Source organism: Aquarana catesbeiana, linkage group LG10 (assembly GCF_042186555.1).
Source record: "Aquarana catesbeiana isolate 2022-GZ linkage group LG10, ASM4218655v1, whole genome shotgun sequence".
In the NCBI taxonomy this organism is placed as follows: domain Eukaryota; kingdom Metazoa; phylum Chordata; class Amphibia; order Anura; family Ranidae; genus Aquarana; species Aquarana catesbeiana.
Window position 1 is genome coordinate 5,499,139 of NC_133333.1, and position 27,947 is coordinate 5,527,085.

General features: G+C 46.7%; 2 protein-coding genes across 3 annotated transcripts; one reads left to right on the forward strand and one right to left on the reverse strand.

The window, feature by feature from the left end:
- Positions 1-2,591: 2,591 nt before the first annotated feature.
- LOC141110263 (OTU domain-containing protein 3-like) lies at positions 2,592-3,103 on the forward strand (the record flags this gene model as incomplete). Its single annotated transcript, XM_073601546.1, is given in 1 exon segment — positions 2,592-3,103. A coding segment is annotated over 1 exon segment (66 nt), but the record flags the coding sequence as incomplete, so codon positions are not given.
- A 5,244-nt stretch (positions 3,104-8,347) lies between these two features.
- LOC141110264 (phospholipase A2-like) lies at positions 8,348-18,806 on the reverse strand. Of its 2 annotated transcripts, none has more exons than XM_073601548.1 (5): positions 18,731-18,806; positions 16,500-16,570; positions 13,293-13,440; positions 12,236-12,342; positions 8,348-8,584 (listed from the first exon to the last, which is right to left on the reverse strand). In XM_073601548.1, exons 2-5 carry the CDS (start codon positions 16,531-16,533, stop codon positions 8,409-8,411), a joined length of 465 nt encoding a protein of 154 aa, XP_073457649.1. In that variant the 5' UTR covers positions 16,534-16,570; positions 18,731-18,806; the 3' UTR covers positions 8,348-8,408. The 2 variants fall into 2 exon arrangements, with proteins under 2 accessions (XP_073457649.1, XP_073457648.1); XM_073601547.1 differs by having other exon boundaries at positions 18,687-18,777.
- Between the last annotated feature and the right edge of the window lie 9,141 nt (positions 18,807-27,947).

Consider the following 27,947-nt stretch of genomic DNA (forward strand, 5'->3'; position numbering starts at 1 on the left):
GCATCTCCATTCACTTCTATAAGCTGCCCGCATGCAGCGTCACGCCACGTCCCAAAACATAAACGAATGACTCTTCTCGCTGTGCAGGGGCTCTGAAGCCCCCGTGTGGAATGAGATCCTAAATGTATTTGCTCCATAGGAAGCATTTTTATTTTATTTTTCAAAGTTCAGTTTTGGGAGTTGTAAAAAAAAAAAAAAAAAAAGATTTTCATTCGATAGCGACCCACTTCCATTCTTTTTCATGTGTGCCGCCCATTTAGGAATGACCGGGCCGCTTTTATCCGAGCGCACCAAATGCCAAAAAGCGGCATAAAGTTTGCACATCCGCTGCCCCAGGAAGTGTTTGCTGTACGAGGTGTGTTGAAGTATTTGCAGGTAGACTACACAATGATACCCGATTGGCTATCGCTGGCGAGAGGCGGAACGATCTTGTATGTTTCCAGGGATCTGACTGTTCTGTTTTCATTCTCCCGCAGACGTTGTCCAAAGACGAGGCCAATCGCAAAGGGAAGCAAAAGTCCAATTCGTCAGATGAGCGGCGGGGGGGGGGACGCGGTTGGCAGAAAGTGCGCAACGCCAGCTGGCTGTGCGGTAAATGGGAGGAGAGACCCCGGAGCGATTAATGGTTCATGTAGTGAGAGTTGGCCCTCCATAACACACTATCAGATTTTCTGCAGATTTTTGTCTTCAGATTTACTAATACCATGTAGTGGGAAGGGGCCCGGGCCTCATTGCATACACATTGAAACTCTTAAGGTTTGACCTCATATTATATGTTTTGGTAAATCTGAAGACAAAAATCTGTAGAAAATCTAATAGTGTGTATGGGGGTCTTACACTCAGTCAGCTGACTGTGTAATCTGAGCTTTCAGAATTTTGGGCTCTGTTGAGGAAAAGGAACTTTTTAGATGAGCCATGAAAACGCTGCTGGGCTGAAATATGAGGATACAAAATATTTGTGTGTAATATTAATAAAATTCTAAAAAATTTCCTTCTTTTAACCACTTCACCACTGGAAGATTTTACCCCCCCTTCATGTCCAAGCCATTTATAGCACTGCACTACTTTAACTGGCAATTGCTTGGGTCATGCAACACTGTGTATTACAAATTAAATTTTATATCTTTTTTTTTTTTTTTACACAAATAGAGCTTTTTTTTTTTTTTTTTTTGGATATTGAAATCACCATTGGGTGTTTTGTATTTTTCTGATATAAACAAGAACATACAGAAAATTAAAAAAAAAAAGACAAATTTTTCTTAGTTTGTTTTTATTAAATTTTGCAAACAAATAATCTTTCTTCATAAATTTAGGCCAAAATGTATTCTGCTTCATTTTTTTTCTTCTTTTTTTTTTTTTTTGTTTATACGAATGAGTTCTACTCCATTTTCTTGGTAAAAACAACCCAAATCAGTGTATAATTATTTAGTCTGGGATATATATATATATATATATATATATATAATATATATATAATATATATATATATATATATATATAAAAATGTGATCAATCCCAATGTACTGATCTTATTTCTTGAGGCCCGAAAATGCCAAGTCAGTACAAATACCCCCCTAATGACTCCTTTTTTGGAAAAGTAGACAGTCCTGAGGCATTTGGTAAGAGCATGGCGGGTTTTTTAAAGTTGTAATTTTTTTGTCACAGCTTTTTGAAAAATATTAACATTAAATAAAATTGTGTTTTTCACAATTTCTTTTTTCCGTACTGTCAGCAGTGCAGTACAGCATCATCATATAATTTAAAAAAAAAAAAAAAAAAAAAAGGAACTTTTTTTTAAAAAATTGGAGCAAAAAAAAAAATGTTTTCCCTTTTTTATGCTGTTTATTATTTTTTTTTTTTAACCATAGTGACACTTTACTATTGTGATGAAGGGTGTTTTCTCTTTTTTTTTCTAGTAATAGTAAATTAGTTAGTAAGTTAATTTAATAGTAAAAGTTAATAGTAAGCAAAACAGTCATGTATGGAAGCAATTCATTACGGTTTTGTTTACATTATAATCATGTGATCTCCATCATTGGTCATAGCTTTTCACATGATACCCCGGCCGCTGTGAGCACAGTGATGGACACAGCAGTCATGGGATTGCACACGTGCTCAGTGATGTTCCAGTACGTCGCTAAGCCTGCAGTAAAAGAACTGAGCAAGAGGTTAAAGTCCTCCAGCAGTTTAGCAATTTTTGATCCCTTTTCTGAATATTCTGGCTCCTCCTTTATTTTATTTTTTTCCTCCCTCCTTAGAATAAAGAAATCCTCATCTTGGCCCCTTTGACATGGAGGATGCAGGGGTCTTCGTGCCGCTGGAGGAGGGGTCCAAAGGGGTGCTCTGCCTCCTACCCCCCCCCCCCCCCAGATACAGAGCCCCTCATTGTACCAGTGCTGATTGGCTACAGTGGCAACATGGCAGTGAATGCACATTTAAAAAATGTCCCCTTGCCCAAAATAAGCAAAAATCTGCAGTTTGATTGTCCTTACAGGGAATCGTATGCTTTTTAGGTTTTTATCTGTATTTTTTTTTTATTAATAATCATTCTCCGTCTTTCTGTGCCCAGGACGTTCGCCTGATTCCTGCAGAGTCTGGAAGCCGAAAGCTTCGATGTAGAATCTACTATCAGGTCATCCTGCAGATCGAAGAGCTGAACTAATCGGTAAATATTCTCAATGTCTGAATTTATCATTCGGTGATATGATTTTTTTTTTTTTTTTCACATCCGGCCTCTTCCCTGTGGGACCCCTCCGGGAAATCTCCAAATTTATACCCCATTACTGTTATAGGTAGCACTATGTGATCCAGTTCTGAGGCCGGCAGTTAGTTCACCTTCCTCAAATCTCTCCAGTACTGGTTCTGTCTCAGCAGCTGTTGCCGAATTGAGATGCAGACGGCTGCTTTAGGGAAACGGTACAGATCCGTCTATGACATAAAATTATAAAATTTGGAGCACCAAATTTGAGGTCATTGATGACTAGATGTCCAGTCCAACTTTAGCATTCGCCAACTTGACAATTCTATGATTACTACCTGAATAAATGCATTCACTATATCTGATCTCCCCAGGAGCCTGCATTCACTATATCTGATCTCCCCAGGAGCCTGCATTCACTATATCTGATCTCCCCAGGAGCCTGCACTCACTATATCTGATCTCCCCAGGACTCTGCATTCACTATATCTGATCTCCCAGGAGCCTGCATTCCACTATATCTGCTCTCCCCAGGACTCTGCATTCACTATATTGCTTCTCCCCAGGAGCCTGCATTCACTATATCTGCTCTCCCCAGGACTCTGCATTCACTATATCTGATCTCCCCAGGAGCCTGCATTCACTATATCTGCTCTCCCCAGGAGCCTGCATTCACTATATCTGCTCTCCCCAGGAGCCTGCATTCACTATATCTGATCTCCCCAGGACTCTGCATTCACTATATCTGCTCTCCCCAGGACTCTGCATTCACTATATCTGCTCTCCCCAGGAGCCTGCATTCACTATATCTGCTCTCCCCAGGAGCCTGCATTCACTATATCTGCTCTCCCCAGGACTCTGCACTCACTATATCTGCTCTCTCCAGAAGCCTGCATTCACTATATCTGCTCTCCCACAGTACACAGAACATGGAAATGCAATTCTTTTAGTAAATATAAAGGGCTAAATACATTAAATACCTTTTCTCATTAGCAGTATATAGCAGTGACTTCTATCAGTGTCTAGCCAAGCACTGGTTAAAGCTTGTAGGAGGAGTTTTCATTCTCCTCTGACTGTCCTATGAGGCTGCAGGACCCCTGACCCTCTCTCTAAACCGTCCTGAACACATGCACCTTCCCAAAAAAGCGCTCTAGCAATACACTCCAAACTGAGCATATGCAGAGTGCCTCCAAGGCTCTGTTCTATCAGCTGCTGACTAGGGTACAGTAAAAGAAGGGGAGGATCAGAGAAGACAGGATCAAACGCCTTTTTACACAATGCAGAGGATTAAACACTTTAGATTCCACAGTGAGTATAGCAAGCATGCTTTACTACATAATACAGACTGATTTTACTGTTGTGGGTTTAGTAACACTTTAAGGACAGAAATCGCTTTTATTTCATACATATTTTTTTATTTAAATTTAGGACAGTTTTTCTTAATACTGTAATTTTATCTGACAATTACAGTATTAAACAAATGAACCCTGCAATGACATCTGCAAGTGAGTCTTTTTTTTTTTTTTTTTTTTTTAATGAAGCCTCCTGCCTTCATATAATCACTGGGATGGGAGATTCGCTAAAACTTAGAGAGAGCAAAATCTGGTGTAGCTCTGCAGAGAAGCGATCAGCTTCCAGGTTTCATTGACAAAGCTTTATTGAACAAGCTGGAGTTAGAAGCTGATTGGCAACTATGCACAGCTGCACCAGATTCGGAGTGCTTCAGTTTTAGCTGATTTCCTTTTATCTAATGTTAGCAGACGGCAGCACGGAATGCATAGCTGAAGGACGCGTCTGCTACGAGGGTCCGGAACACACAGAAAATCACAGCGACGTATCCAAGAGCAGAACTGGACCAAAGCTGGAGCAATCGAGGGAGACCGCCGATCCGAAGAACGTTCCAGATGAGAACAAAGACAACCCCAGCCAAAAGGTACGTTTACCACACTGCCCCTAGTGGTTGCAATAAAACCACAACACTCCTGACCTCTGTAGTGACATCTGTACAGGAATATCGAGTTTTGTTTTGTAGAGTTTCTGTAACCTCTCTCTTTCCTCTCTTTCTCTCTTTCTCTCTTTCTCTCTTTCTCTCTTTCTCTCTTTCTCCTCTCTTTCTCTCTCTTCTCTCTCTTTCTCTCTTTCTCTCTCTCTCTCTTTCTCTCTCTCTCTCTCTCTTTCTCTTTTGCTCTCTCTCTCCGCTCTCTCGCTCTCTCGCTCTCTCGCTCTCTCGCTCTCTTGCTCTCTCTCTCTCTTTCTCTCTTTCTCTCTGTCTTTGCAGTTGAGTAATAAGCAGCGGAAGGAGCAGCAGCGACTGCAGAAGAAGAAGCGGCAGGAGGAGAGGCACCGGCAGCGGGTGCAGGACCTGCGTGGTAGTAACACGGACAATAACCAGCGGGATGAGGACGGGGACCAGGCAAGCGTTACGGTTGTGAAGGCTTTTGCCGCTCTAAACATTTGACTTTTATTGGCTAATAAAGCCTCTCTGCGGTTCCCTTCCTGGTTTCTATGATTCACACTGGACACTTTCAGGTGGTGCCACCTCCTTCTTCCTTCAGGCGTCAGGGCTTCTCTCATGGAAAACCAACCCCACAGTGCCTTGTGGCTGCCACCATTTTTGTTCCTCTGATGTTCAGTGTTTTGTGGTGCATGCTGGGGACACACGTCATGTGTCCTGTACTGGAACGGGCGCTCCCAGGTGAATACTGTCCGGATGATGTCTGTGGGCGCTTTTGAACCAGAAAGTCTTTCCGATAGCCATTCCTAACGAGTTTGTTCCTATTAGAAGGATTCTGCATGAAGCACTTTTTTTGTTTTTTTTTGTTTTTTCTTCCTGCCTTTGTGGCAGGTAAGAGGCAATGTTTGCTCCGGGCGATGTAAATCCAGCAAATCTGCCCGCCATGAACATTTGGTACTGCGATCTCTGGTTATGCACCAGCAGAGTTGGTTAATTCTATGTCTGGAAAATTCTATTTTAAATAAAGAAAAAAAATGTGTATACAGATCAGACTTGGTGTATGCAAACTATAAGAAGAGCAAACAAGCACCACACTCAGTAATATATATATATATATATATATATATATATATATATATATATGAGATAGAGATAGATATATATATATATATATATATATATATATATATATATATATATTTATTCTCTAATACACAGATGTGTTTTATATATATATATATATATATAATATATCTATTTTATATTTATATATAGATCTAGAGAGATAGATATGATGGAGAGATATCTATCTATCTATCAGAGATATAAAGAAGTCTGCACACCCCTGTTAAAATGTCAGGTTTTTGTGATGTAAAAAAAAAAAAATGAGACAAAACAAACTAATAATTTCAAAACTTTTTGTCCACCTTTTAATGTGACCTATAAACTGTACAACTCAGTTGAAAAACAAACTGAAATCTTTTAGGGGGGGGGGGAGTAAAAATAAAATAATGTGGTTGCATAATGTGCACACCCTCTTATAACTGGAGATGTAGCTGTGTTCAGAATTCAGAAATCACATTCAAACCCATGTTAAATAGCAGTCAGTACACACCGGCCATCATTAAAGTGCCTCTGATTAACCCCAAATAAAATCCCAGCTGTCCTAGTAGGTCTTTCCTGACATTTCTTAGTGGCATCCTACAGCAAAAGCCACGGTCCTTAGAGAGCTTCCAAATCATCAGAGGGATCTCATTGTTAGAAGGTATCAGTCAGGAGAAGGGTCCAAAGCATAGATATACCATGGAACTAGGGCTGGGGAAAAAATCGATTTAAATCTTGAATCGAGTTGAGAGGTCAAATCGATTCAAAATTTAAGCAAATCGATTCTTTTAGATTTTTTTTTTTTTTTTTTTTCACCGCGCCGGTCCTGAGGCGCTGCGGGCATGAGTTTTTTTTTTTTTTTGTTTTTTTTTTAAGAAAATCTCCCAGCCCTACATGGAACACAGTGAAGACAGTCATCATCAAGTGGAGAAAATATAGCACAACAGTGACGATCACCAAGAAACTCGGACGTCCCTCCAAAATGGATGAAAAGACGAGAAGAGAACTGGTCAGGGAGGCCGCCAAGAGGCCCCCAGCAACATTAAAGGAGCTGCAGGAATATCTGACAAGTACTGGCTGTGTGGTGACAACAATCTCCCGTATTCTTCATATGTCCTGGGCTGTGGGGTAGAATGACGGAAGACTTAGGAAGAAAAAAAAAAAACCCAAGCCCGGCTAAATTTTGCAAAACACATCTGAAGTCTTCTAAAAGCCTGAGGGAAAATGTGTTGTGGTCTGATGAAACCAAGGCTGAACTTTTTGGCCATAATTCCAAAGATATGTTTGGCGCAAAAACAACACACTGCACATCACCAAAAGAACACCATACCCACCGTGAAGCGTGGTGGTGGCAGCATCATGCTTTGGGCTGTTTTTCTTCAGCTGGAACAGGGGCCTTAGTCAAGGTAGAGGGAATTATGAACAGTTCCAAATACCAGTCAATATTGGCACAAAACCTTCAGGCTTCTACTAGAAAGCTCAACATGAAGAGGAACTTCATCTTTCAGTTTCATTTACAGTTTTGGAATGGCCAGCCAGAGCCCAGACCTGAACCCCATTGAAAATCTGTGGGGTGACGTGAAGAGGCTGTGCACAGGAGATGCCCTCGCAATCTGACAGATTTGGAGTGTTTTGGGGCAAATATTGCCAAGCCAAGATGTGCCACGCTGATAGACTCCTCCCCAAAAACACTGAGTGCTGGAATAACATCAACAGGGGCTTCACCAAAGTATTAGTGTAAGGGGTGTGCAAACTTAGGTGACAATATTATTTTAGTTTTTTATCTTTACTTCTCTCCACCTAAAAGATTTCAGTTTGTTGTTCAACCTGAGTTTATAGGTCACATTAAAGGTGGAAAAAGTTCTGAAATAACTTTGTCCCATTTTTACATCACAGAATCCTGACATTTTATCAGGGGTGTGTAGACTTTGTGTATATGTGTGTGTGTAATACTGTAAAGGGTCCTCTAGAGGGCGCCCTGTACAGGATTTCACATACAGAGAGCAGGGCTGGTGCAAGGATTTTTGACACCCTTGGCAAAACCTCATTTTGCCCCCCCCCCCCCCCCCCCCCCTGACTCCACCCCCCTTTGCCCTGCCCATGTATACCCCACCTTTTTTGCGCCCATCAAATGCAGCCTCACCAGTGCCCATTAATGCAGCCTCACCAGCGCCCATCAATGAATGTTTGCTTCCATTCATTCAGAGTCGGGACACAGTCCTCCGCCGCCGCTGCGCCTCTGACACTGTGTGCGATTGGAGCGGCGGCTGCCTGCTGATTCTAAGACTTCGTTGCTTGCTGCAGAGAGAAGAGAATAGGAACACCAGTGCCCGGGCTCCCTAGGCAGCAGAAAAAGGTGCTTAAGTGTAGCACTTTTTATGATTTTAACAAATATTTCAGGTTTGTTGTGTTAGCTGCTATTACTGATTTAGGCAGCGCGGAGCACTTAATTCCCTAGGCAGCAGTGCGCCCTAGGCGTCTGCCTGGTGGTAGCACCGGCCCTGACCGAGAGCTCCCCTTCCATTTCATAAAACACTTTGTAGATATATATATAAACATTCTATTTGTAAAACATCACCAGAAATATCAGAGCCATTTCAACACATGATTTAATGATGGCCGCCTAAAAGAGACCAGCGGGCCCCCTCGGCCTTAGTTCCAGGTCAGAGGGCTGAGGTCGCAGGGCGGCTGGAGCTCGTCGCATCTCGTGGATTTGGGATAGAAGTTGTTGGAGGGGGAATACGTTGCGTTGTGTCTCTTGAAACAGAGGACCGCCTCCCGGTCACACTCGCAGGCCCGCCTGGCGCATCCGTCCAACTGATTGTCCACTGGTGGGAAATAAATAGAGGAGGTCAGCTCAGTCCGTCTACAGCAGGGGGTAGGAAACCTGGGGGGCCCTCCAGCTGTTGCAGAACTACAAGTCCCATCATGCCTCTGGGAGTAATTGTAACTGCCAGCTTTGCAATGCCTGATGGGAAATGTAGTTCCACAACAGCTGGAGGGCCCCCAGGTTGCCTCCCCCTGGACTCTACAGCAAAGATAATCCCGTTCAGATTGAATCAGTTCTTTGTCATGGTGGCTGCTCAACTATCTGCTGCAAACTTTAAAAAAAATGTATTATCCTTCTATTAATTATGTTGTTTATCCTTCAGAAAAATGTTCTGTGCAAGTCTCTGGAATTCACACATATCACAAATATTCCTGATATCTTGCCAAATATGTTTTTTTTATGATCATTGGCTCCATCTAGTGGCTATAATGTTATATTTACTACACGTGTGCACTGCCAAAAAATTGTGTTTGTTTTTGTTTAATTTGTTTTTGTTTTTTTTCCGTTTTTCGGGTCATTCAATATGATCGAAATTCGTTATTTCGAGTAAATTTAGAAATTCGAAAATAAGAGAGACAATTAACTATTAAATTATAAGTATGGGAATTTCCTTTCAAATTTGGCTGTTAGTGAATGTAACGAATACGAATGTATCCAAAGTTACGAATTATCCGAAATAACGAATGCCGCATCTAAACAAATGGAACGTAACTAATTAACCACTTGACAACTGGGCACTTAAACCCCCCCTCGTGACCAGACCAATTTTCAGCTTTCAGCGCTCTCACACTTTGAATGACAATTACTCCGTCATGTAATACTGTACCCAAATGAATTTTTTGTCCTTTTTTTCATACAAATAGAGCTTTATTTTGGTGGTATTTGATCACCTCTGGGTTTTTTATTTTTTGCGCTATAAATGAAAAAAGACTGAAAATTTTGAAAAAAAACGCATTTTTCTTTGTTTCTGTGATAAAATTTTGCAAATTAGTAATTTTTCTTCATACATTTTGGCCACAATTTATACTGCTACATATCTTTGGTAAAAATAACCCAAATTAGTGGATATTATTTGGTCTTTGTGAAAGTTAGAGAGTCTACAAGTTATGGTGCAAATCATAAAAAATTGATCACATCTGATGTACTGGCGGCCTATCTCATTTCTTGCCACCCGAACAAGTCAGGAAAGTACAAATACCCCCCAAATGACCCCTTTTTTGAAAGTAGACATTCTAAGGTATTTAGTAAGATGCATGGTGAGGTTTTTGATGTGGTCATTTTTTCCCACAATTCTTTGCAAAATGAAGATTTTTTTTTTTTTTTTTCCCCACAAAATTGTCACTGTAATAGGTTATTTCTCTCACATGGCATGTGTATACCACAAATGACACCCCAAAATACATTCTGCTACTCCTCCTGAGTATTACAATACCACATGTGTGGGACTTTTTCACAGCCTGGCCACATAGAGAGGCCCAACATGCAGGGAGCGCCATCAGGTGTTCTAGGAGCATAAATTACACATCTGACTTGTTGACTACCTATTACACTTTTGAAGGCCCTGGAGAACCAGGACAATGACATGTGACACTGACAGGGCACTGATGACAAATGGCACTGATACGTGGCACTGATGTGGCACTGATGACAGATGGCACTAATACATGGCACTGATGACAGATGGCACTAATACATGGCACTGATGACAGATGGCACTAATACGTGGCACTGATGACAGATGGCACTAATACGTGACACTGATGACAGATGGCACTAATACGTGGCACTGACAGATGGCACTAATACGTGGCACTGACAGATGGCACTAATACGTGGCACTGACAGATGGCACTAATACGTGGCACTGATGACACGTGACACTAATATGTGGCACTGATGACATGTGGCGCTGATGACAGATGGCACTAATATGTGGCACTGATGACATGTGGCGTTGATGACCAATGGCACTGATGACAGATGGCACTAATACGTGGCACTGATGACACGTGACACTGATGACAGATGGCACTAATATGTGGCACTGATGACATGTGGCGCTCATGACAAATGGCACTGATGACAGATGGCACTAATATGTGGCACTGATGACACGTGGCACTAATGAAAGATGGCACTAATACATGGCACTGATGACAGATGGCACTAATACGTGGCACTGATGACAGATGGCACTAATACGTGGCACTGATGACAGATGGCACTGATACGTGGCACTGATGACACGTGACACTGATGACAGATGGCACGTGACACTGACAGGTGGCACTGATGACAAATGGCACTATGTGGCACTGATGACAGATGGCATTTATACATGGCACTGGGGGCAGATGGCAGGACAGATAACAGTGGGGACACTTTTATTTTTCTTTTTTTTTTTTACACTTACCGCAGCAGCGGTTCGCTCTCCCTCCTCGCACGCTGTCACTGTGTGAGGAGGGAGAGCCGGCGATGAGAGATGATCTCATATGTTTATATATGAGATCCTCTCTCATTGGTAGAGCGATCGCACTGTAAACGGCCGCTGTCATTGGCCGTTTACGGCGATCTGTGACTGGCCGTGTCCGAGGGACACGGCCAGCACAAAACTTCCGCGATGCGCGCCCGCGGGAGTGCGCAATGCGGAAGTAAACAGGAGGACGTCCAGGGACGCCCTCCCGGCAATTGGAGTCCGCGCTGTAGCCGTCTTTCGGCTATAACGCGGGCGCCTAGTGGTTAATAATAAAAGACCTTTTTTTACATTTTTTTTATTAATTCATTACGTTCCATTCGTTTAGATGCGGCATTCGTGATCTTGGATAATTCGTAACTTTGGATAAATCCGTATTCATTACGTTCATGGCCTCACGTACAGGGGGCCACTATTCCTCCCACTGACACCAGAAGGGGCACTATTCCTCCCACTGACACCAGAAGGGGCACTATTCCTCCCACTGACACCAATGATGGGGCACTATTCCTCCCACTGACACCAGAAGGGGCACTATTCCTCCCACTGACACCAATGATGGGGCACTATTCCTCCCACTGACACCAGAAGGGGCACTATTCCTCCCACTGACACCAGAAGGGGCATTATTCCTCCCACTGATACCAATGATGGGGCACTATTCCTCCCACTGATACCAATGATGGGGCACTATTCCTCCCACTGACACCAATGATGGGGCACTATTCCTCCCACTGACACCAGAAGGGGCACTATTCCTCACACTGATACCAATGATGGGGCATTGTTTTTTTTCCCCACCAACTTCGGGACCCTTTGTACACCCAATTGTCACAGTCCGGCCCCTCTAATGTCTGAAGAACCATAAACTAGCCCTTTGTTTCAAACGTCTGGAGCCCCCTGCATTAGGGTAATATGGGGACATCAGTAGCTGAATCTCTCTGCCATTCCTCTGTATATAATAAAAATTCTCTACGATGAAATATTTGAACATCGTAAACATGGAGTCTAAATGCTCTCCCTACGTTAATAGTGTTTCAAGCATTAGAGATGTTTCTAGAAGATGGACAGCCCTTGGCATGGATGTGGGAAGCTGGTGCTGATTGTACCGTCTATGGGGATAAGACACAGATTGTACGATCCTGACTGCAGTCTATGGATGGTGATTGGTCTTACAGCAAGTTATGTCTCCATCGATGTAATCGTATCTGTAGAGGACCCAGTGTGGGTAACATCTTCTGCTGGAGATAGAATCAAAACAGCAATCATGGATGTGACAGCACCTGGAGAGGAACACAGAGAGGAAGGTGTATATAATTCATTACAGCAAGGTGTATATACAGGAAGAATGCAGCCTATCTGATCACTAGAGAGCGGTGACATCACTGAGAATGCAGCCTATCCAATCACTAGAGAGCAATGACATCACTGAGAATGCAGCCTATCCATTCACTAGAGAGCGGTGACATCACTGAGAATGCAGCCTATCCAATCACTAGAGAGCAATGACATCACTGAGAATGCAGCCTATCCATTCACTAGAGAGCGGTGACATCACTGAGAATGCAGCCTATCCGATCACTAGAGAGCGGTGACATCACTGAGAATGCAGCCTATCCAATCACTAGAGAGCAATGACATCACTGAGAATGCAGCCTATCCATTCACTAGAGAGCGGTGACATCACTGAGAATGCAGCCTATCCATTCACTAGAGAGCGGTGACATCACTGAGAATGCAGCCTATCCATTCACTAGAGAGCGGTGACATCACTGAGAATGAAGCCTATCCAATCACTAGAGAGCGATGACATCACTGAGAATGCAGCCTATCCAATCACTAGAGAGCGATGACATCACTGTGAATGCAGCCTATCCAATCACTAGAGAGCAGTGACATCACTGAGAATGCAGCCTATCCATTCACTAGAGAGCGGTGACATCACTGAGAATGCAGCCTATCCATTCACTAAAGAGCGGTGACATCACTGAGAATGAAGCCTATCCAATCACTAGAGAGCGATGACATCACTGAGAATGCAGCCTATCCAATCACTAGAGAGCGATGACATCATTGAGAATGCGGCCTATCCATTCACTAGAGAGCGGTGACATCACTGAGAATGCAGCCTATCCATTCACTAGAGAGCGGTGACATCACTGAGAATGTGGCCTATCCGCAGGATCAATGACTGACAAATATGACTGTATATAATGCACACGGCCTTACTCACCAGTCAATGTTGTCCACAGGCCACCCGCTCCCTCCGGCACCGCAGTGGCACCCATAAAATGCGTATGAAAATATTGGCGGTCTGCGAACCACTTTATCTATCATGAGACCAAACTGAATGACTCCGCCATATGTCTGAGCCAACATCCCTGCATGGAGAAAAAAAAAAAAAAAAGGGGGGGGGGGGTCACCAATGTTCCCAATAAACATTCAGGTCCAATCCCACCTCCCCTCCCCACAGCAGAGTTGGAACCGGCTGCCTATAGATGGGTCCAAATTTGGCCAGAATTTTGATCCACCTATGGCCGTTCCTGCTCGACAGAGTATGATATAAGAATTGACTTCTGGCAATCGGGGCTACTGGAAAATGTTTCTCGATCAACAGGCTGCAGCCACTGATCAGTGTATTCTGGCAGCAGAGGAGTCCCCTGTATGAGAATCTAATGTCCCAATGGGGAGGATTCCTCCATCCATCTCACATGTGTAGGTGGTATTTTTGTTGATCGGCCCTCCTACTGATAAAAACTATGGCCAACCTTAGCTAGTTTATAGAGTTGCAGTCAGTGCTGGGCAGCTCTGCTCGCCCCTTTGGCCAGGGCCCTGACTCCTCTCTCCTGGTTCCTGGTTCTCTACCTCTGCTGTCCAGTTGTTGCCAACTTCTGCCCGCCTGATCCCGCATCTGAGATCCTGCATCTGCCAGCTTGTCTGCAGCCAAGCCTTCAGCTCTGCATCTGCTACAAGATCTCCCGACCCGGATCTCCTAAAGGCACCCATGCCACTCTGTACCCTGTTATACCCGGTCACCAACCCCAGGGGAAACAGGACAACAGGTGTAAGGGAAGTCCTCTCATCAACCCAGCCTCCACCAGGTACATGACACAGATATTGCTTTTGAATGATCTTATTCATGTGGATCGACACTGCGCGTTTCAACAAACTGTCTTCTTCAGGGATAAATGTGGGACATATATAATATAGGGAACGAGAGAAACGTCAGCCATATGGTGTAAAAATATAGAATGATCAAATATCATCCATCTATATTTTTAACCCATATGGCTGACGTTTCCCTCGGTCCCTGTGTTATATATGTAGCACATTTAACCCTGAAGAAGACAGTTGAAGCGCGTCGGATGGCTCCACATGTGTAATGTTATTCAAAAGCAAGATCTGTTTCTAATTGATGTGATATGGAAAATATACCTCTACTCTCTCCACATACTACATCAATTACAAACAGATCTTGCTTTTGAATGATATTACACATGTGGAACCATTTGACGCATTTCAACAAGCTGTCTCCTTCAGGGGTTAATGAGGTACATATATAATACAGGGACCGAGGGAAACCTCAGCCATGTGGGTTAAAAATATAGATGGATGATATGTTTCATCAATCCTTATCTTTAATCTATATGGCTGATGTTTCCCTTGGCCCTTGTATTATGTATGTACCACATTAATCCCTGAAGAAGACAGTTGAAATGCGTCGGTAGGCTCCTCATGTGTAATATCACTCAAAAGCAAGATCTGTTTGTAATTGATGTAATATAGAAAATATATCTCTACTCTCTCCTACATCTTTCATCAATTATAAACAGATATTGCTTTTGAATGACGGTATTCATGTAGAGCGACCGGATGCGTTTCAACAAACTGTCTTCTTCAGGGTAAAATGTGGTACATATATAATACAGGGACCTGAGGGAAACATCAGCCATATGGATCCAAAATATTGCTTGATAAAATATCATCAATCAAAATTTTAAATCAACATGTCTGATGTTTCCCTTGCTCCCTGTATTATATATACCACACTAATCCCTGAAGAAGACAGCTTGTTGAAATGCGTTGGATAGCTCCATATGTTTAATGTCATTCAAAGGCAAGATCTGTTTGTAATTGATGTTTTATGGAATTTATACCTCTACTCTCGCCACATATTACTTCAATTGCAAACAGATTTTGATTTTGAATGACAGTGTACATGTAGAGTGACCATACGCGTTTCAACAAACTGTCTTCTTCAGGGGTAAATGTGGTACATATAGTACATATAATACAGGGAGCAAGGAAACCTCAGCCATATGGAATAAACATTTAGCTTGATAAGATATCATCGATCTATATTTTTGATCCACATTGCTGATGTTTCCCTCGGTCCTTGTATTATAAATGTACCACATTTACCCTGAAGAAAGCAACTTGTTGAAACATGTTGGATGGCTCCACATGTGTAATCTGTCTGTAATTGGTGTCATATGGAAAATATACTTCTACTCTCTCCACATATTACACAATTACAAACAGATGTTGCTTTTAAATGGCATTACACATATAGAGCGACCCTACGTGTTTCAACAAACTGTCTTCTTCGGGGGTAAATGTGGTACATATAATACAGGGACCGAGGGAAACATCAGCCATATGGATTAAAAATATAGATTGATGAAATATCATTAGTCTCTATTTTTAATCCCCATGGCTGATGTTCACCTCAGTCCTTTTATTATATATGTACCACATTTACCCCCGAGGAAGACAGCTTCTTGAAATGCGTTGGATGGCTCCATACATTTAAAGTCATTCAAAGGTAAGAATTGTGTGTAATTGATGTAATGTGGAAATTATACCTCTACTCTCTGTACATATTACATCAATTAGAAACAGATCTTGCCTTTGAATGACATTACACATATGGATCCCACTGACGCATTTCAACACACTTCTTCTGGGCTAACGCATATGGAGCCCACTGACGCATTTCAACACACTTCTTCTGGGGTGTTACGTATATAATATGAGGGCAGAGAGTAACATCAGCCAGTGTGTTGAAAATATAGACTGATGATAATTTATCAATCTATATTTTTAATCCATATGTCTGATGTTTCACTCGGTCCCTGTATTATCTATGTACCACGTTTACCCCTGAAGAAGACAGTTTGTAGAAATGCGCCGGGCCGCTCCACATAACCAATGTCATTCAAAAGCAAGAACCCTTTGTAATTGATGTAATATGTGGAGAGAGTAGAGATATTTTCTGTAAGTTTTTGTAAAAATAATGATAGAAACTTTGACCGGCCATGATATATTTTTATTATGTGTTGAATAAAATTCTTGTGATTTTAGGATTTTGTCGTTTTTGTGTTTTCCTCCATATCATACTTTACAGGGAGAATAACTGAAAAAAAACGTTATCGCTCACCCAAGCCGAGGAGAGTCACCAGAGATGTCGCCATGGTCAGGCTGGAACAGCGTGAAAATTCAGGAATTTTTCTGCAGGACAATAAAGAAAATCTGTTCCAGGTTTTTGCCATTTCACCACAGGAGTGTTAATAAAACACAGACTACAATACTTGAGAAATTACATAGATCAGCCATAACCTCATATCCACCCACCTAATATTGGGTAGGTTCCCCCTTTTGCCACCAAAACAGCCCTGACTCGTTGAGGTATGGACTCCATTAGACTTCTGAAGGTACGCTGTGGTATCTGGTACCAAGCCATCAGTAGCAGATCCTTTAAGTTCTGTAAATTGGGAGGTGGGACCTCCATGGATCGGACTTGTGTTTTTCAGCACATCCCACAAATGCTCGATTGGATTGAGATCTAGATAAATTGGAGGCCAAGTCAACACCTCAAACTCATTGCTGTGTTCCCCAAACCATTCTTGAACCAGACCAGGCCACCTTCTTCCATTGCTGCACGCTCCAGTTCTGATGCTCACGTGCCCATCGTATGCGCTTTTGGCTGTGGACACGGGTCGGCACCCTGACCAGTCTGCGGCTACACAGCCCCATACACAACAAACTGCGATGCACTGTGTGTTCTGACACCTTTCTATCACAACCAGCATTCGCTTCACCAGCAATATGAGCTCCAGTAGCTCTTCCCCCCACCTCCATCAATAAGCCCCCCCCCACCTCCATCAATGAGCCTTCCCTCCCCACCTCCATCAATGAGCCCCCCCCCCCACCTCCATCAATGAGCCTTCCCTCCCCACCTCCATCAATGAGCCTTCCCTCCCCCCCTCCATCAATGAGCCTTCCCTCCCCACGCCCATCAATGAGCCTTCCCTCCCCACGCCCATCAATGAGCCTTCCCTCCCCACCTCCATCAATGAGCCTTCCCTCCCCCCCTCCATCAATGAGCCTTCCCTCCCCACCTCCATCAATGAGCCTTCCCTCCCCACCTCCATCAATGAGCCATCCCTCCCCACCTCCATCAATGAGCCTTCCCTCCCCACCTCCATCAATTGGCCTTCCCTCCCCACCTCCATCAATGAGCCTCCCCCCCACCTCCATCAATGAGCCTTCCCTCCCCACCTCCATCAATGAGCCTTCCCTCCCCACCTCCATCAATGAGCCTCCCCCCACCTCCATCAATGAGCCTTCCCTCCCCACCTCCATCAATGAGCTGTCCCCACTCACCTCAATCAATGAACGTCCCTCCCCCACCTCCATCAATGAGCTGTCCCCACTCACCTCAATCAATGAACGTCCCTCCCCCACCTCCATCAATGAGCCTTCCCTCCACACCTCCATCAATGAGCCTTCCCTCCACACCTCTATCGATGAGCCTTCCCTCCCCACCTCCATCAATGAGCCTTCCCTCCCCACCTCCATCAATGAGCTGTCCCCACTCACCTCAATCAATGAACGTCCCTCCCCCACCTCCATCAATGAGCCTTCCGTCCCCACCTCCATCAATGAGCCTTCCCTCCTCACCTCCATCAATGAGCCTTGGCCCCCCATCGACCCTGTAACCGGTTGACTGGTTCTCCCTCCTTCGACCACTTTTGGTCGGTCCTGAACACTGCAGACTGGGAACATCTCACAAGAGCTGCAGTGTTGAAGTTGCTCTGACCCCAGTCGTCTGAACCAGTGGTCTTCAAACTGCGGCCCTTTGCTTGCTTTTATCCGGCCCTTAGGGCACTATCTCATCCACTGATACCAACAATGGGGCACAATTCCTCCCAATGACACCAACAATGGGGCACAATTCCTCCTAATGATACAAACAATGGGGCACAACTTAGGCCAATGACACAGAAGATGGGGCACAATTATGCCCACTGAAACAAATGATGGGGCGTTATTTTTTCCCACTGACGTCGGGACCTTTTCTATTCCCAATTAACACAGTCCGGCCCCCCTAAAGTCTGAAGGACAGTAAACTGGCCCTTTGCTCAGAAATTTTGGAGACCCCTGGTCTAGACATAACAACCTGGTCCTCGTCAGAGTCCCTCAAACCCTTACACTTACCACTAATATATCCCGCCCACTTTCAGATGACATTGTAACCAGACACTCAATGTTCACTTTACCTGTCAGTGGTCAGAATGTTATGGCTGATCGGTGTACATTGCCACTGCCTTTGTTAGCTCCTTACCTGATGGAGATCAGCAGTAGGAAGTGAGTGAAGGTTGGGCTCACCTGTCTACGGATCCTGCTCGTCTCTCACACAGTCTGGGGAACGCTGCCAATACTACCAGCCGGGTGGAGCCTCTCTAAATGTCAAAATGTTCCTTTCCTGCTAAACTCCGTCTGCCCCATCCCCGATGTCCGGCAGATCTGAGCGCAGACATGTTCACCAACCTGCTGTGAGGGGAACATATGTTGAGAATAAGATGAATTGGCAAATCAACGATCAAAGCGAATAAGATTGTGTGCTGTGCGGACCAGGGCAGTGTCGTTTTCCCCCATTCCCAAAATCTCAATTCGAGCAGATTGGAACAAAATATGGTTGGCTACCCTCAAATACTCACTTTATATTTTAGCCCAGAAAAATGCATGGAAACTAATTTTTCTTTTGGTACATGATCCAAATCTGGCCCTAATGGCACCCCCCGAGGGCTGTAATGAGCCTGGTACCCTACTCCACATTTGGTGGTCCTGCCCTAAGGCTAGATATGAGTTTATAACTTGCTTCAGTCAGGGCTGTTTTTTCCACTGGGCACGCCGGGCAGTTGCCTGGGGGCCCCACTTGTCTGGAGGGCCCCATCCAGGGCCGATCCTCAGTGCTGCAATCTGCTGATTAAGTTGACTGACTGCACTGGTTGCTCACTTGCTAGAATCGCCGGCCACCCAGCGTCTAGCTAGCAACCAGTGATGTCAGTCAGAGGCCGTGGCCGCCCCAGCATTCATAGTGCGCCGCGGCCGCCCCAGCAGCTAGTGAACAAGCTCCGCCCACCTCTGCCATGTTCTTCAGACAGCGTGGAGAGGGAGCAGAGCGGAAAGATGGCCCTTGATAGTTGACTCTGCCTTGCTGCTGTGAGTGACACACTGTACTGCACCAGGCCGGCGGCCTCAAGTAAGTCTAACACTGTCTAGTTAAGTACGCTCAAGTTGTGCATCACACACAGCCACTGTCTGTGCCCCTTTAAAAGCTGCCACTGTGCCCATCAAACACAGCCACTGTGCCCATCAAAGCTGCCACCGTGCCCATCAAAGCTGCCACTGTGCCCATCAAAGCTGCCACTGTGCCCATCAAATGCAGCCACTGTGCCCATCAAAAGCTGCCACTGTGCCCATCAAACACAGCCACTGTGCCCATCAAACACAGCCACTGTGCCCATCAAAGCTGCCACTGTGCCCATCAAACGCAGCCACTGTGCCCATCAAAGCTGCCACTGTGCCCATCAAATGCAGCCACTGTGCCCATCAAAGCTGCCACTGTGCCCATCAAAAGCTGCCACTGTGCCCATCAAACACAGCCACTGTGCCCATCAAAGCTGCCACCGTGCCCATCAAAGCTGCCACTGTGCCCATCAAAGCTGCCACTGTGCCCATCAAATGCAGCCACTATGCCCATCAAAGCTTCCACTGTGCCCATCAAAGCTTCCACTGTGCCCATCAAAAGCTGCCACTGTGCCCATCAAAAGCTGCCACTGTGCCCATCAAACACAGCCAACGTGCCCATCAAAGCTGCCACCGTGCCCATCAAAGCTGCCACTGTGCCCATCAAAAGCTGCCACTGTGCCCATCAAACACAGCCACTGTGCTCATCAAAGCTGCCACCGTGCCCATCAAACGCAGCCACTGTGCCCATCAAAGCTGCCACTGTGCCCATCAAAAGCTGCCACTGTGCCCATCAAACGCAGCCACTGTGCCCATCAAAGCTGCCACCGTGCCCATCAAAGCTGCCACTGTGCCCATCAAACACAGCCACTGTGCCCATCAAAGCTGCCACTGTGCCCATCAAAGCTGCCACTGTGCCCATCAAATGCAGCCACTGTGCCCATCAAAGCTTCCACTGTGCCCATCAAAAGCTGCCACTGTGCCCATCAAAAGCTGCCACTGTGCCCATCAAACACAGCCACCGTGCCCATCAAAGCTGCCACCGTGCCCATCAAAGCTGCCACCGTGCCCATCAAAAGCTGCCACTGTGCCCATCAAACACAGCCACTGTGCCCATCAAAGCTGCCACCGTGCCCATCAAACGCAGCCACTGTGCCCATCAAAGCTGCCACTGTGCCCATCAAAAGCTGCCACTGTGCCCATCAAACGCAGCCACTGTGCCCATCAAAGCTGCCACCGTGCCCATCAAAGCTGCCACCGTGCCCATCAAACGCAGCCACTGTGCCCATCAAAGCTGCCACTGTGCCCATCAAAAGCTGCCACTGTGCCCATCAAACGCAGCCACTGTGCCCATCAAAGCTGCCACCGTGCCCATCAAAGCTGCCACCGTGCCCATCAAAAGCTGCCACTGTGCCCATCAAAAGCTGCCACTCTGCCCATCAAAAGCTGCCACTGTGCCCATCAAAAGCTGCCACTGTGCCCATTAAACGCAACCACTGTGCCCAGCAAACTCGTGTTATATTGTCCAAACGTTGTGTTAATGTTTAAACACTGATTTTGTTGGAAGTACCAATAAATATAGCCTTTTTGATCATTTGCATTTTTATTCTCGTGCGTGATTGTGTAGACAGGGCCCCAGTGCACTGTATTGCCCGGGGGCCTATAATGCTCTTAAGATGGCCCTTGCTTCGGTTGGTCCTAAACATTAATCTAACTGGTAACCCATGGGAAGTCCAACTATATGGGCCAATCTCAGAACTCAGTAGACATCAGAGAAGGCTGGTGGGGTTTGTGCTCCTCACGGCTCGACAAACACTAGCTAAAGCCTGGAGACAACCATCAATTCATTCCGCCGAGGTTAAACAGAGGCTCATGGGGAGCTCAATACACAAGGAACTTACCTCCATACTTACTGATTCCCATACTAAAGTCTTGAAGGTCTGGAACCCGTAGTTGAACTATAATGATCACCTAAATTTGGACTGCTCCCTTCCTGTCTGTGTTATTGGAAGCAATGTAGGTATTGCTCACGGGACCCTCTATACCACATGTGCCAAACACAAGGCCTGTGGGCCGAATCCAGCCTGCCAGGCCTTTTCCTGTGGCCCTTGCATCTCTCCTGCAGCTGCGGCACCTCCTTCATCCCTGCCCCGTCTTATCCCAGCAGTCGGCAGCAGAGAGGAGGACAGAGCTCTTCCTCCAGATCCTGTGCTTCTCCATGCAGCAATGGAGAGGCTCGTCTCTAAAGTCTGCTGCATCAGTTTTTTTATTTTTTATTTTTGTCAGATGTTACTATGGTATACGGAAGTATAATTACAAGCATTTCATAAGTATCAAAGGCTTTTTTTGACAATTACATGAAAGTTATGCAAAGAGTCAATATTTGCAGTCTTCTCCTTTTTAAAGACCTCTGCAATTTGCCCCCGGCATGCTGTCAACCAACTTCTGGGCCACATCCTGACTGATGACCCCCCCCCCCCCCCCCATTCTTGCATAATCAATGCTTGGAGTTTATCAGAATTTGTGGGGGATTTTTTTGGTCACCCGCCTCTTGAGGATTGACCACAAGTTCTCAATGGGATTAAGATCTGGGGGTTTTCCTGGCCATGGACCCAAAAGTTCCATGTTTTGTTCCCAGTGGCGGCTGGTGCTCACTATTTTGGCGTCACAAACTAGCACCAACCCCCACCCCCCCCCCCACCGCGTGCACAGGAGACAGACGGCGGCGGTCATCTGCGCGCACAGTGAGGAGAAGACTTTTTGGAGGATGTGCCCCGAACCCACTGTTCTTTTGAAGCCTATTAGAGCCTCTGTCTCTAATCATGTGATTAAGAAAAAAAACCCCATTGGAAATCATGCGTCCGCCACCCCGCATGTAGATTAGGGGGCTTGACGCATGGGTGGGGGGGAAGGTGCCCATGCGCCCCTTATGGGTGGCCGTCCCTGTCTTTTCCCCAAGCCACTTAGTTATGACTTTTGCCTTATGCAAGATGCTCCATCATGCTGGAAAAGTCATTGTTCCTCACCAAACTGTTCTTGGATGGTTGGGAGAAGTTGCTCTCGGAGGATGTTTTTGGTCCATTCTTTATTCACGGTTGCGTTCTTAGGCAAAATTGTGAGTGAGCCCCCCCACTCCCTTGGCTGAGAAGCCACCCCACCCATGAATGGTCTCAGGAGGCATGACATGGGACTGATGGTAGCCCTCACCTTTTCTTCTCCAGACAAGGTTTTCCCCGGATGTCTCAAACAATCTCAAAGGGGATTCATCAGAGAAAATCTCTTTCCCCCCCAGTCCTCAGCAGTCCAATCCCTGGACCTTTTGCAGAATATCAGTCTGTCCCTGATGTTTTTTTATGCAAAGAAGTGGCTTTTTTGCTGCCTGTCTGGTCACCAGGCCATCCTCCAAAATTCTTCTCCTCACTGTGTGTGCAGATGTCCTCACACCTGCCTGCTGCCAATTCTGAGCAAGCTCTGCACTGGTGGTGCCACGATCACCCCCCTCTCTACACTGGTGGTGCCACGATCACCCCCCTCTCTACACTGGTGGTGCCACGATCACCCCCCTCTCTGCACTGGTGGTGCCACGATCACCCCCCTCTCTACACTGTTGGTGCCCCAATCACCCCCCCTCTCTGCAATGGCGATGCCCCAATCCCCCCCCCCCCCTCTCTGCAATGGTGGATCCCCCTATTCCGCAGCTAAATCACCTGTAGGAGACGGTCCTGGCACTTGCTGGACTTTCTTGGGCGCCCTGAAGCCACCTTCACAAATGCAGTGAAAATGATTTTTATGGGATTAAGTTAATTTTCATGGCAAAGAGGGACTTTGTAATTAATTGAAATGCATCTGATCGCTCTTCATAACATTCTGGAGTATATGCAAATTGCCATCATAAAAACTGAAGCAGCAGACTTTGAAAATCAATATTTGTATCATTCCCAAAACTTTTGGCCCCGGCTGTACACACTACAAGTGAACATGAACGCAAAAAAAAACCCCTGACAGCTCTAGTCGGAGCCGCTGTGCTCACTATGCGATGTTAGTACAGCGATCTCCCCCCCCCCCCCCCCCGCTGAGCTGTTGTGTTCTGACAAGGGAATGCCCCCCCCCCCACACCAGAACACTCCGATCGGCGCTCTTCACCATTGGCTGACAGCACTGACGGGGAGGCAATTGGCTGCTGGTTTTCCAGCACGATCGGCCGGCTTCTGACACACACGCGGGCCAAATGTCAGACTTTTTTTTTTTTTTTTTGAACCGGCCGATGTCTCCCAACATTTGTCCCATGTCTACAGGGCTTTAGCATCACTGGTGGTGTCAGTTATTCAACCCCCCCCCCCCCCCCCCAGTGTCAGTCAGTGTCAGATTGCCCACCCCATTCCATTATAAATCGCTGATCAGATAGAAAATAAATACAAATTGCATACATTTATCCCATAGTTTGTAGACGATGTAACTTTCCCACAAACCAATCAATATACACGTATTATTAAATTAAATTATTATAAAAAACACTTAAATTTTTTTTTTGTAGCAGAATACCAGTTGGCCCAAATTCATGAAAAATATTTTTTTTTTTTACATTTTTTTTTTTTATTGTAAATGTTTTATAGCAGAAAGTAAAAAATACTATTTGTGTGAAAAATAAATGATTTAAGTTTCGTTTGGGTACAGTGTTGCATGACCACACAATTACCAGTTCAAGTAGCGCAGTGCTGAATAGCAAAAAATAGGCTGGTCGGGGCGGGGGGGGGGATCTTCTGGAGTTCAGGTGGGTTTGGAACGTGGAAAAATGCTTAAGAAAAAATACGCTGCAGAATGCACATGTCTTCAACTGAGATAAAAAAAATAAAAAAAGAAGGAAAAAAATGGATCACATCACAAATGCAATAAAAATGGTACCGGAACACATCAAAAACGATCACGCAGAAATGCATCCGAAGCACAGAAATTGTTTTGTGAAGCGGCCCTCGGTCTCTGAATTCGCTCGTCACGCTGACCTTTTCTCGCACGGATTTGTGTACTCGTGTCTTACACTGATGCTCTCTGCAGGTAATCTTATAACTAAATAAATCTTTTGTGAAACAAAACCTCCATTCAGCTGGAAAATTAAAAGAGGCAGCAGAATCGCCTCTTGAATGCCGGGCAGCCGCTGCTCCACCGCCTTCTGAAAAGCGATCCGCCGAGTGTAAACAAGCCCTAAAGGTGACGATACCCCAGTGCCGCAGAACCTGGCATAGCCGGACTTGAGGCACAGTTGATGAGGCGGAGGAGGCGCCAGGCATTAGTTCAGCAGAGGAGGCGCAGGGCATGAGGCACAGCTGGGGAGATGGAGGAGGTGCCAGGCATGAGGCACAGCTGGGGAGGCGGAGGAGGTGCCAGGCATGAGGCACAGCTGGGGAGGCGGAGGAGGCGCCGGCATGAGGCACAGCTGGGGAGGTGGAGGAGGCGCCGGCATGAGGCACAGCTGGGGAGGTGGAGGAGGTGCCAGGCATGAGGCACAGCTGGGGAGGCGGAGGAGGCGCTGGCATGAGGCACAGCTGGGGAGGTGGAGGAGGTGCCAGGCATGAGGCACAGCTGGGGAGGCGGAGGAGGCGCCAGGCATAAGGCACAGCTGGGGAGGCGGAGGAGGCGCCGCATGAGGCACAGCTGGGGAGGTGGAGGAGGTGCCAGGCATAAGGCACAGCTGGAGAGGTGGAGGAGGCGCCGCCATGAGGCACAGCTGGGGAGGCGGGAAGAGGCGCTTGGGCATCAGGGCACAGCTGGGGAGGCGGTGCCAGGCATGAGATCAGCGGAGGAGGCACTTGGCATCAGGGCACAGCTGGGAGGCACCGCCCATGAGGCACAGCTGGGGAGGTGGAGGAGGCACCAGGCATGAGATCAGCGGAGGAGGCACTTGCATCAGGGCACAGCTGGGGAGGCACCGGCCATGAGGCACAGCTGGGGAGGCGGAGGAGGTGCCGGCATGAGGCACAGCTGGGGAAGCGGAGGAGGCGCCGGCATGAGGCACAGCTGGGAGGCGGAGGAGGTGCCAGGCATGAGGCACAGCTGGGGAGGCAGAGGAGGTGCCAGGCATGAGGCACAGCTGGGGAGGCGGAGGAGGTGCCGGCATGAGGCACAGCTGGGGAGGCGGAGGAGGCGCCAGGCATGTGGCACAGCTGGGGAGGTGGAGGAGGCGCAGGGCATGTGGCACAGCTGGGGGGCGGAGGAGGCGCCAGGCATGAGGCACAGCTGGGGAGGTGGAGGAGGCACCAGGAATGAGGCACAGCTGGGGGGGGCGGAGGAGGCGCCAGGCATGAGGCACAGCTGGGGAGGTGGAGGAGGCGCCAGGCATGAGGCACAGCTGGGGAGGTGGAGGAGGCGCCAGGCATGAGGCACAGCTGGGGGGGGCCGAGGAGGCGCCAGGCATGAGGCACAGCTGGGGAGGTGGAGGAGGTGCCAGGCATGAGGCACAGCTGGGGGGGGCCGAGGAGGCGCCAGGCATGAGGCACAGCTGGGGAGGCGGAGGAGGTGCCAGGCATGAGGCACAGCTGGGGAGGCGGAGGAGGCGCCAGGCATGTGGCACAGCTGGGGAGGTGGAGGAGGCGCAGGGCATGTGGCACAGCTGGGGGGCGGAGGAGGCGCCAGGCATGAGGCACAGCTGGGGAGGTGGAGGAGGCGCCAGGCATGAGGCACAGCTGGGGAGGTGAAGGAGGCACCAGGCATGAGGCACAGCTGGGGAGGTGGAGGAGGCGCCAGGCATGAGGCACAGCTGGGGGGGCGGAGGAGGCGCCAGGCATGAGGCACAGCTGGGGAGGCGGAGGAGGTTCCAGGCATGTGGCACAGCTGGGGGGGGCGAAGGAGGTGCCAGGCATGTGGCACAGCTGGGGGGGGGGGGGGGCGGAGGAGGCGCCAGGCATGAGGCACAGCTGGGGAGGTGGAGGAGGCGCAGGGCATGAGGTGAGTGGTGGAGGTGGCGGGCACAGCGAGGGAGGCGGAGATGTAGCTGCAGTATGGTGAGTCCGCCTAGGGGGGAGTATTAGTCTTGCTTAGGGTGTGAAATAGGTAGGCATATCCACAGATGTGCTGCCCCCCCACAGCTTGAGATAGATTTGACACATGGAGGTCCAATTATAAAAAAAAAAAATGGCTGTGCGAATGCTTCAATGAATTTCACAGCCATCACAAAGAATCACCGTATTGTGTCTAATACCTTTATTTCTTATGCTCATCAGCTCCATCTAGTGGACATAGCAGAACTTTCCTAATTAAGGTATTTTATGAAAACACTGCATTATGGCCACTAGGTGGCGCTGACAATCATTCAAAATAAACATATTAGACACAATCTAGCGATTGTTCATGACGGCTGTGTGAATGCCGAGCCATTCCTACAGTGAATGTTTTTATAAATAGACCCCCCCCCTCCCCAGGGTGGTTTTACAGAAATGAAGAAATCAGGCGCACTTTGGCCCTTTTTTATCTTGGGTGTTATGGGTCTTGTCCCAGGACTGGTCCTGGATGCTGCAAAGTGAACAGAGATGAAGGAAATGAAGAAGAGGCTTATTGGTCAGACGGGGTGAAGTCGGAGGATGGTGATGACCGATAAGAGGCGGGCACAGCCTGGATCCGCGTTCATGGGAACTCACATCCTGCATCGCTGTTTGTTCTGCAGTGCAGTCAGGTGTTTCCTGGATAATTAACTCTCTCCGAAAGCCTCTGCGTGCCAAGTGCCCATCCACCTCCTTGTAGATCCATCGCCTTGTCTGCGGGGGGGGACGGGGGACAGGCAGCACACGCCCTGCAAATTGCAGACAGAGCGGCTTTAAAGTGTATCAAAATTCAAGAAGAAAAATGTCACATATTGCAGCTTCCCGGTCCTTAGATATTCATTTTTCCCCATTATTCCCGCCTCTGCTCTTCTCCATAACCTGGGTGGGAGGGGTTCTGTAGTCCGCAGTGCATGCTGGAAACAATGTATCTCAGAGGTCAGCAACCTTTTCCACAGTTAGTGTCACCTTCATAAATATTAGACAGCAGCAGCAGCACATGTTGTTGTTGTTGGTAATGTTTGTACTCATAGTTTTTCTGTTAATGGCAAGTTATAGAATATTGAATGAGTTTAACCACTTTCCTGACTCGGCCTTTTCTGGGACTTATTGTTTACAAGTTTAAATGTAGAAATTGCTAGAAAATGACTTAGAACCCCCAAACATTTATTATATATATTTTTAGCAGAGACCCTAGGGAATAAAATGGCGATCGTTGCAATATTTTATGTCACACTGACGTCCAATCAGTCCCAATGCATGAACCATCAGACCTCAGATCAGCCCCAATGCATGCACTTCATATGCCCAGATCAGCCCCAATA

Excerpts from the sequence above, each read along its gene's own strand:
- LOC141110264 (XM_073601548.1), bottom strand. The coding sequence starts at position 16,533 with ATGGCGACATCTCTGGTGACTCTCCTCGGCTTGG. Across the intron at positions 13,441-16,499 it reads GGTGACTCTCCTCGGCTTGG|GGATGTTGGCTCAGACATAT; the intron begins GTGAGCGATAAC and ends TTCTCCATGCAG. Across the intron at positions 8,585-12,235 it reads CGATGGAGACATAACTTGCT|TGGACAATCAGTTGGACGGA; the intron begins GTAAGACCAATC and ends ATTTCCCACCAG.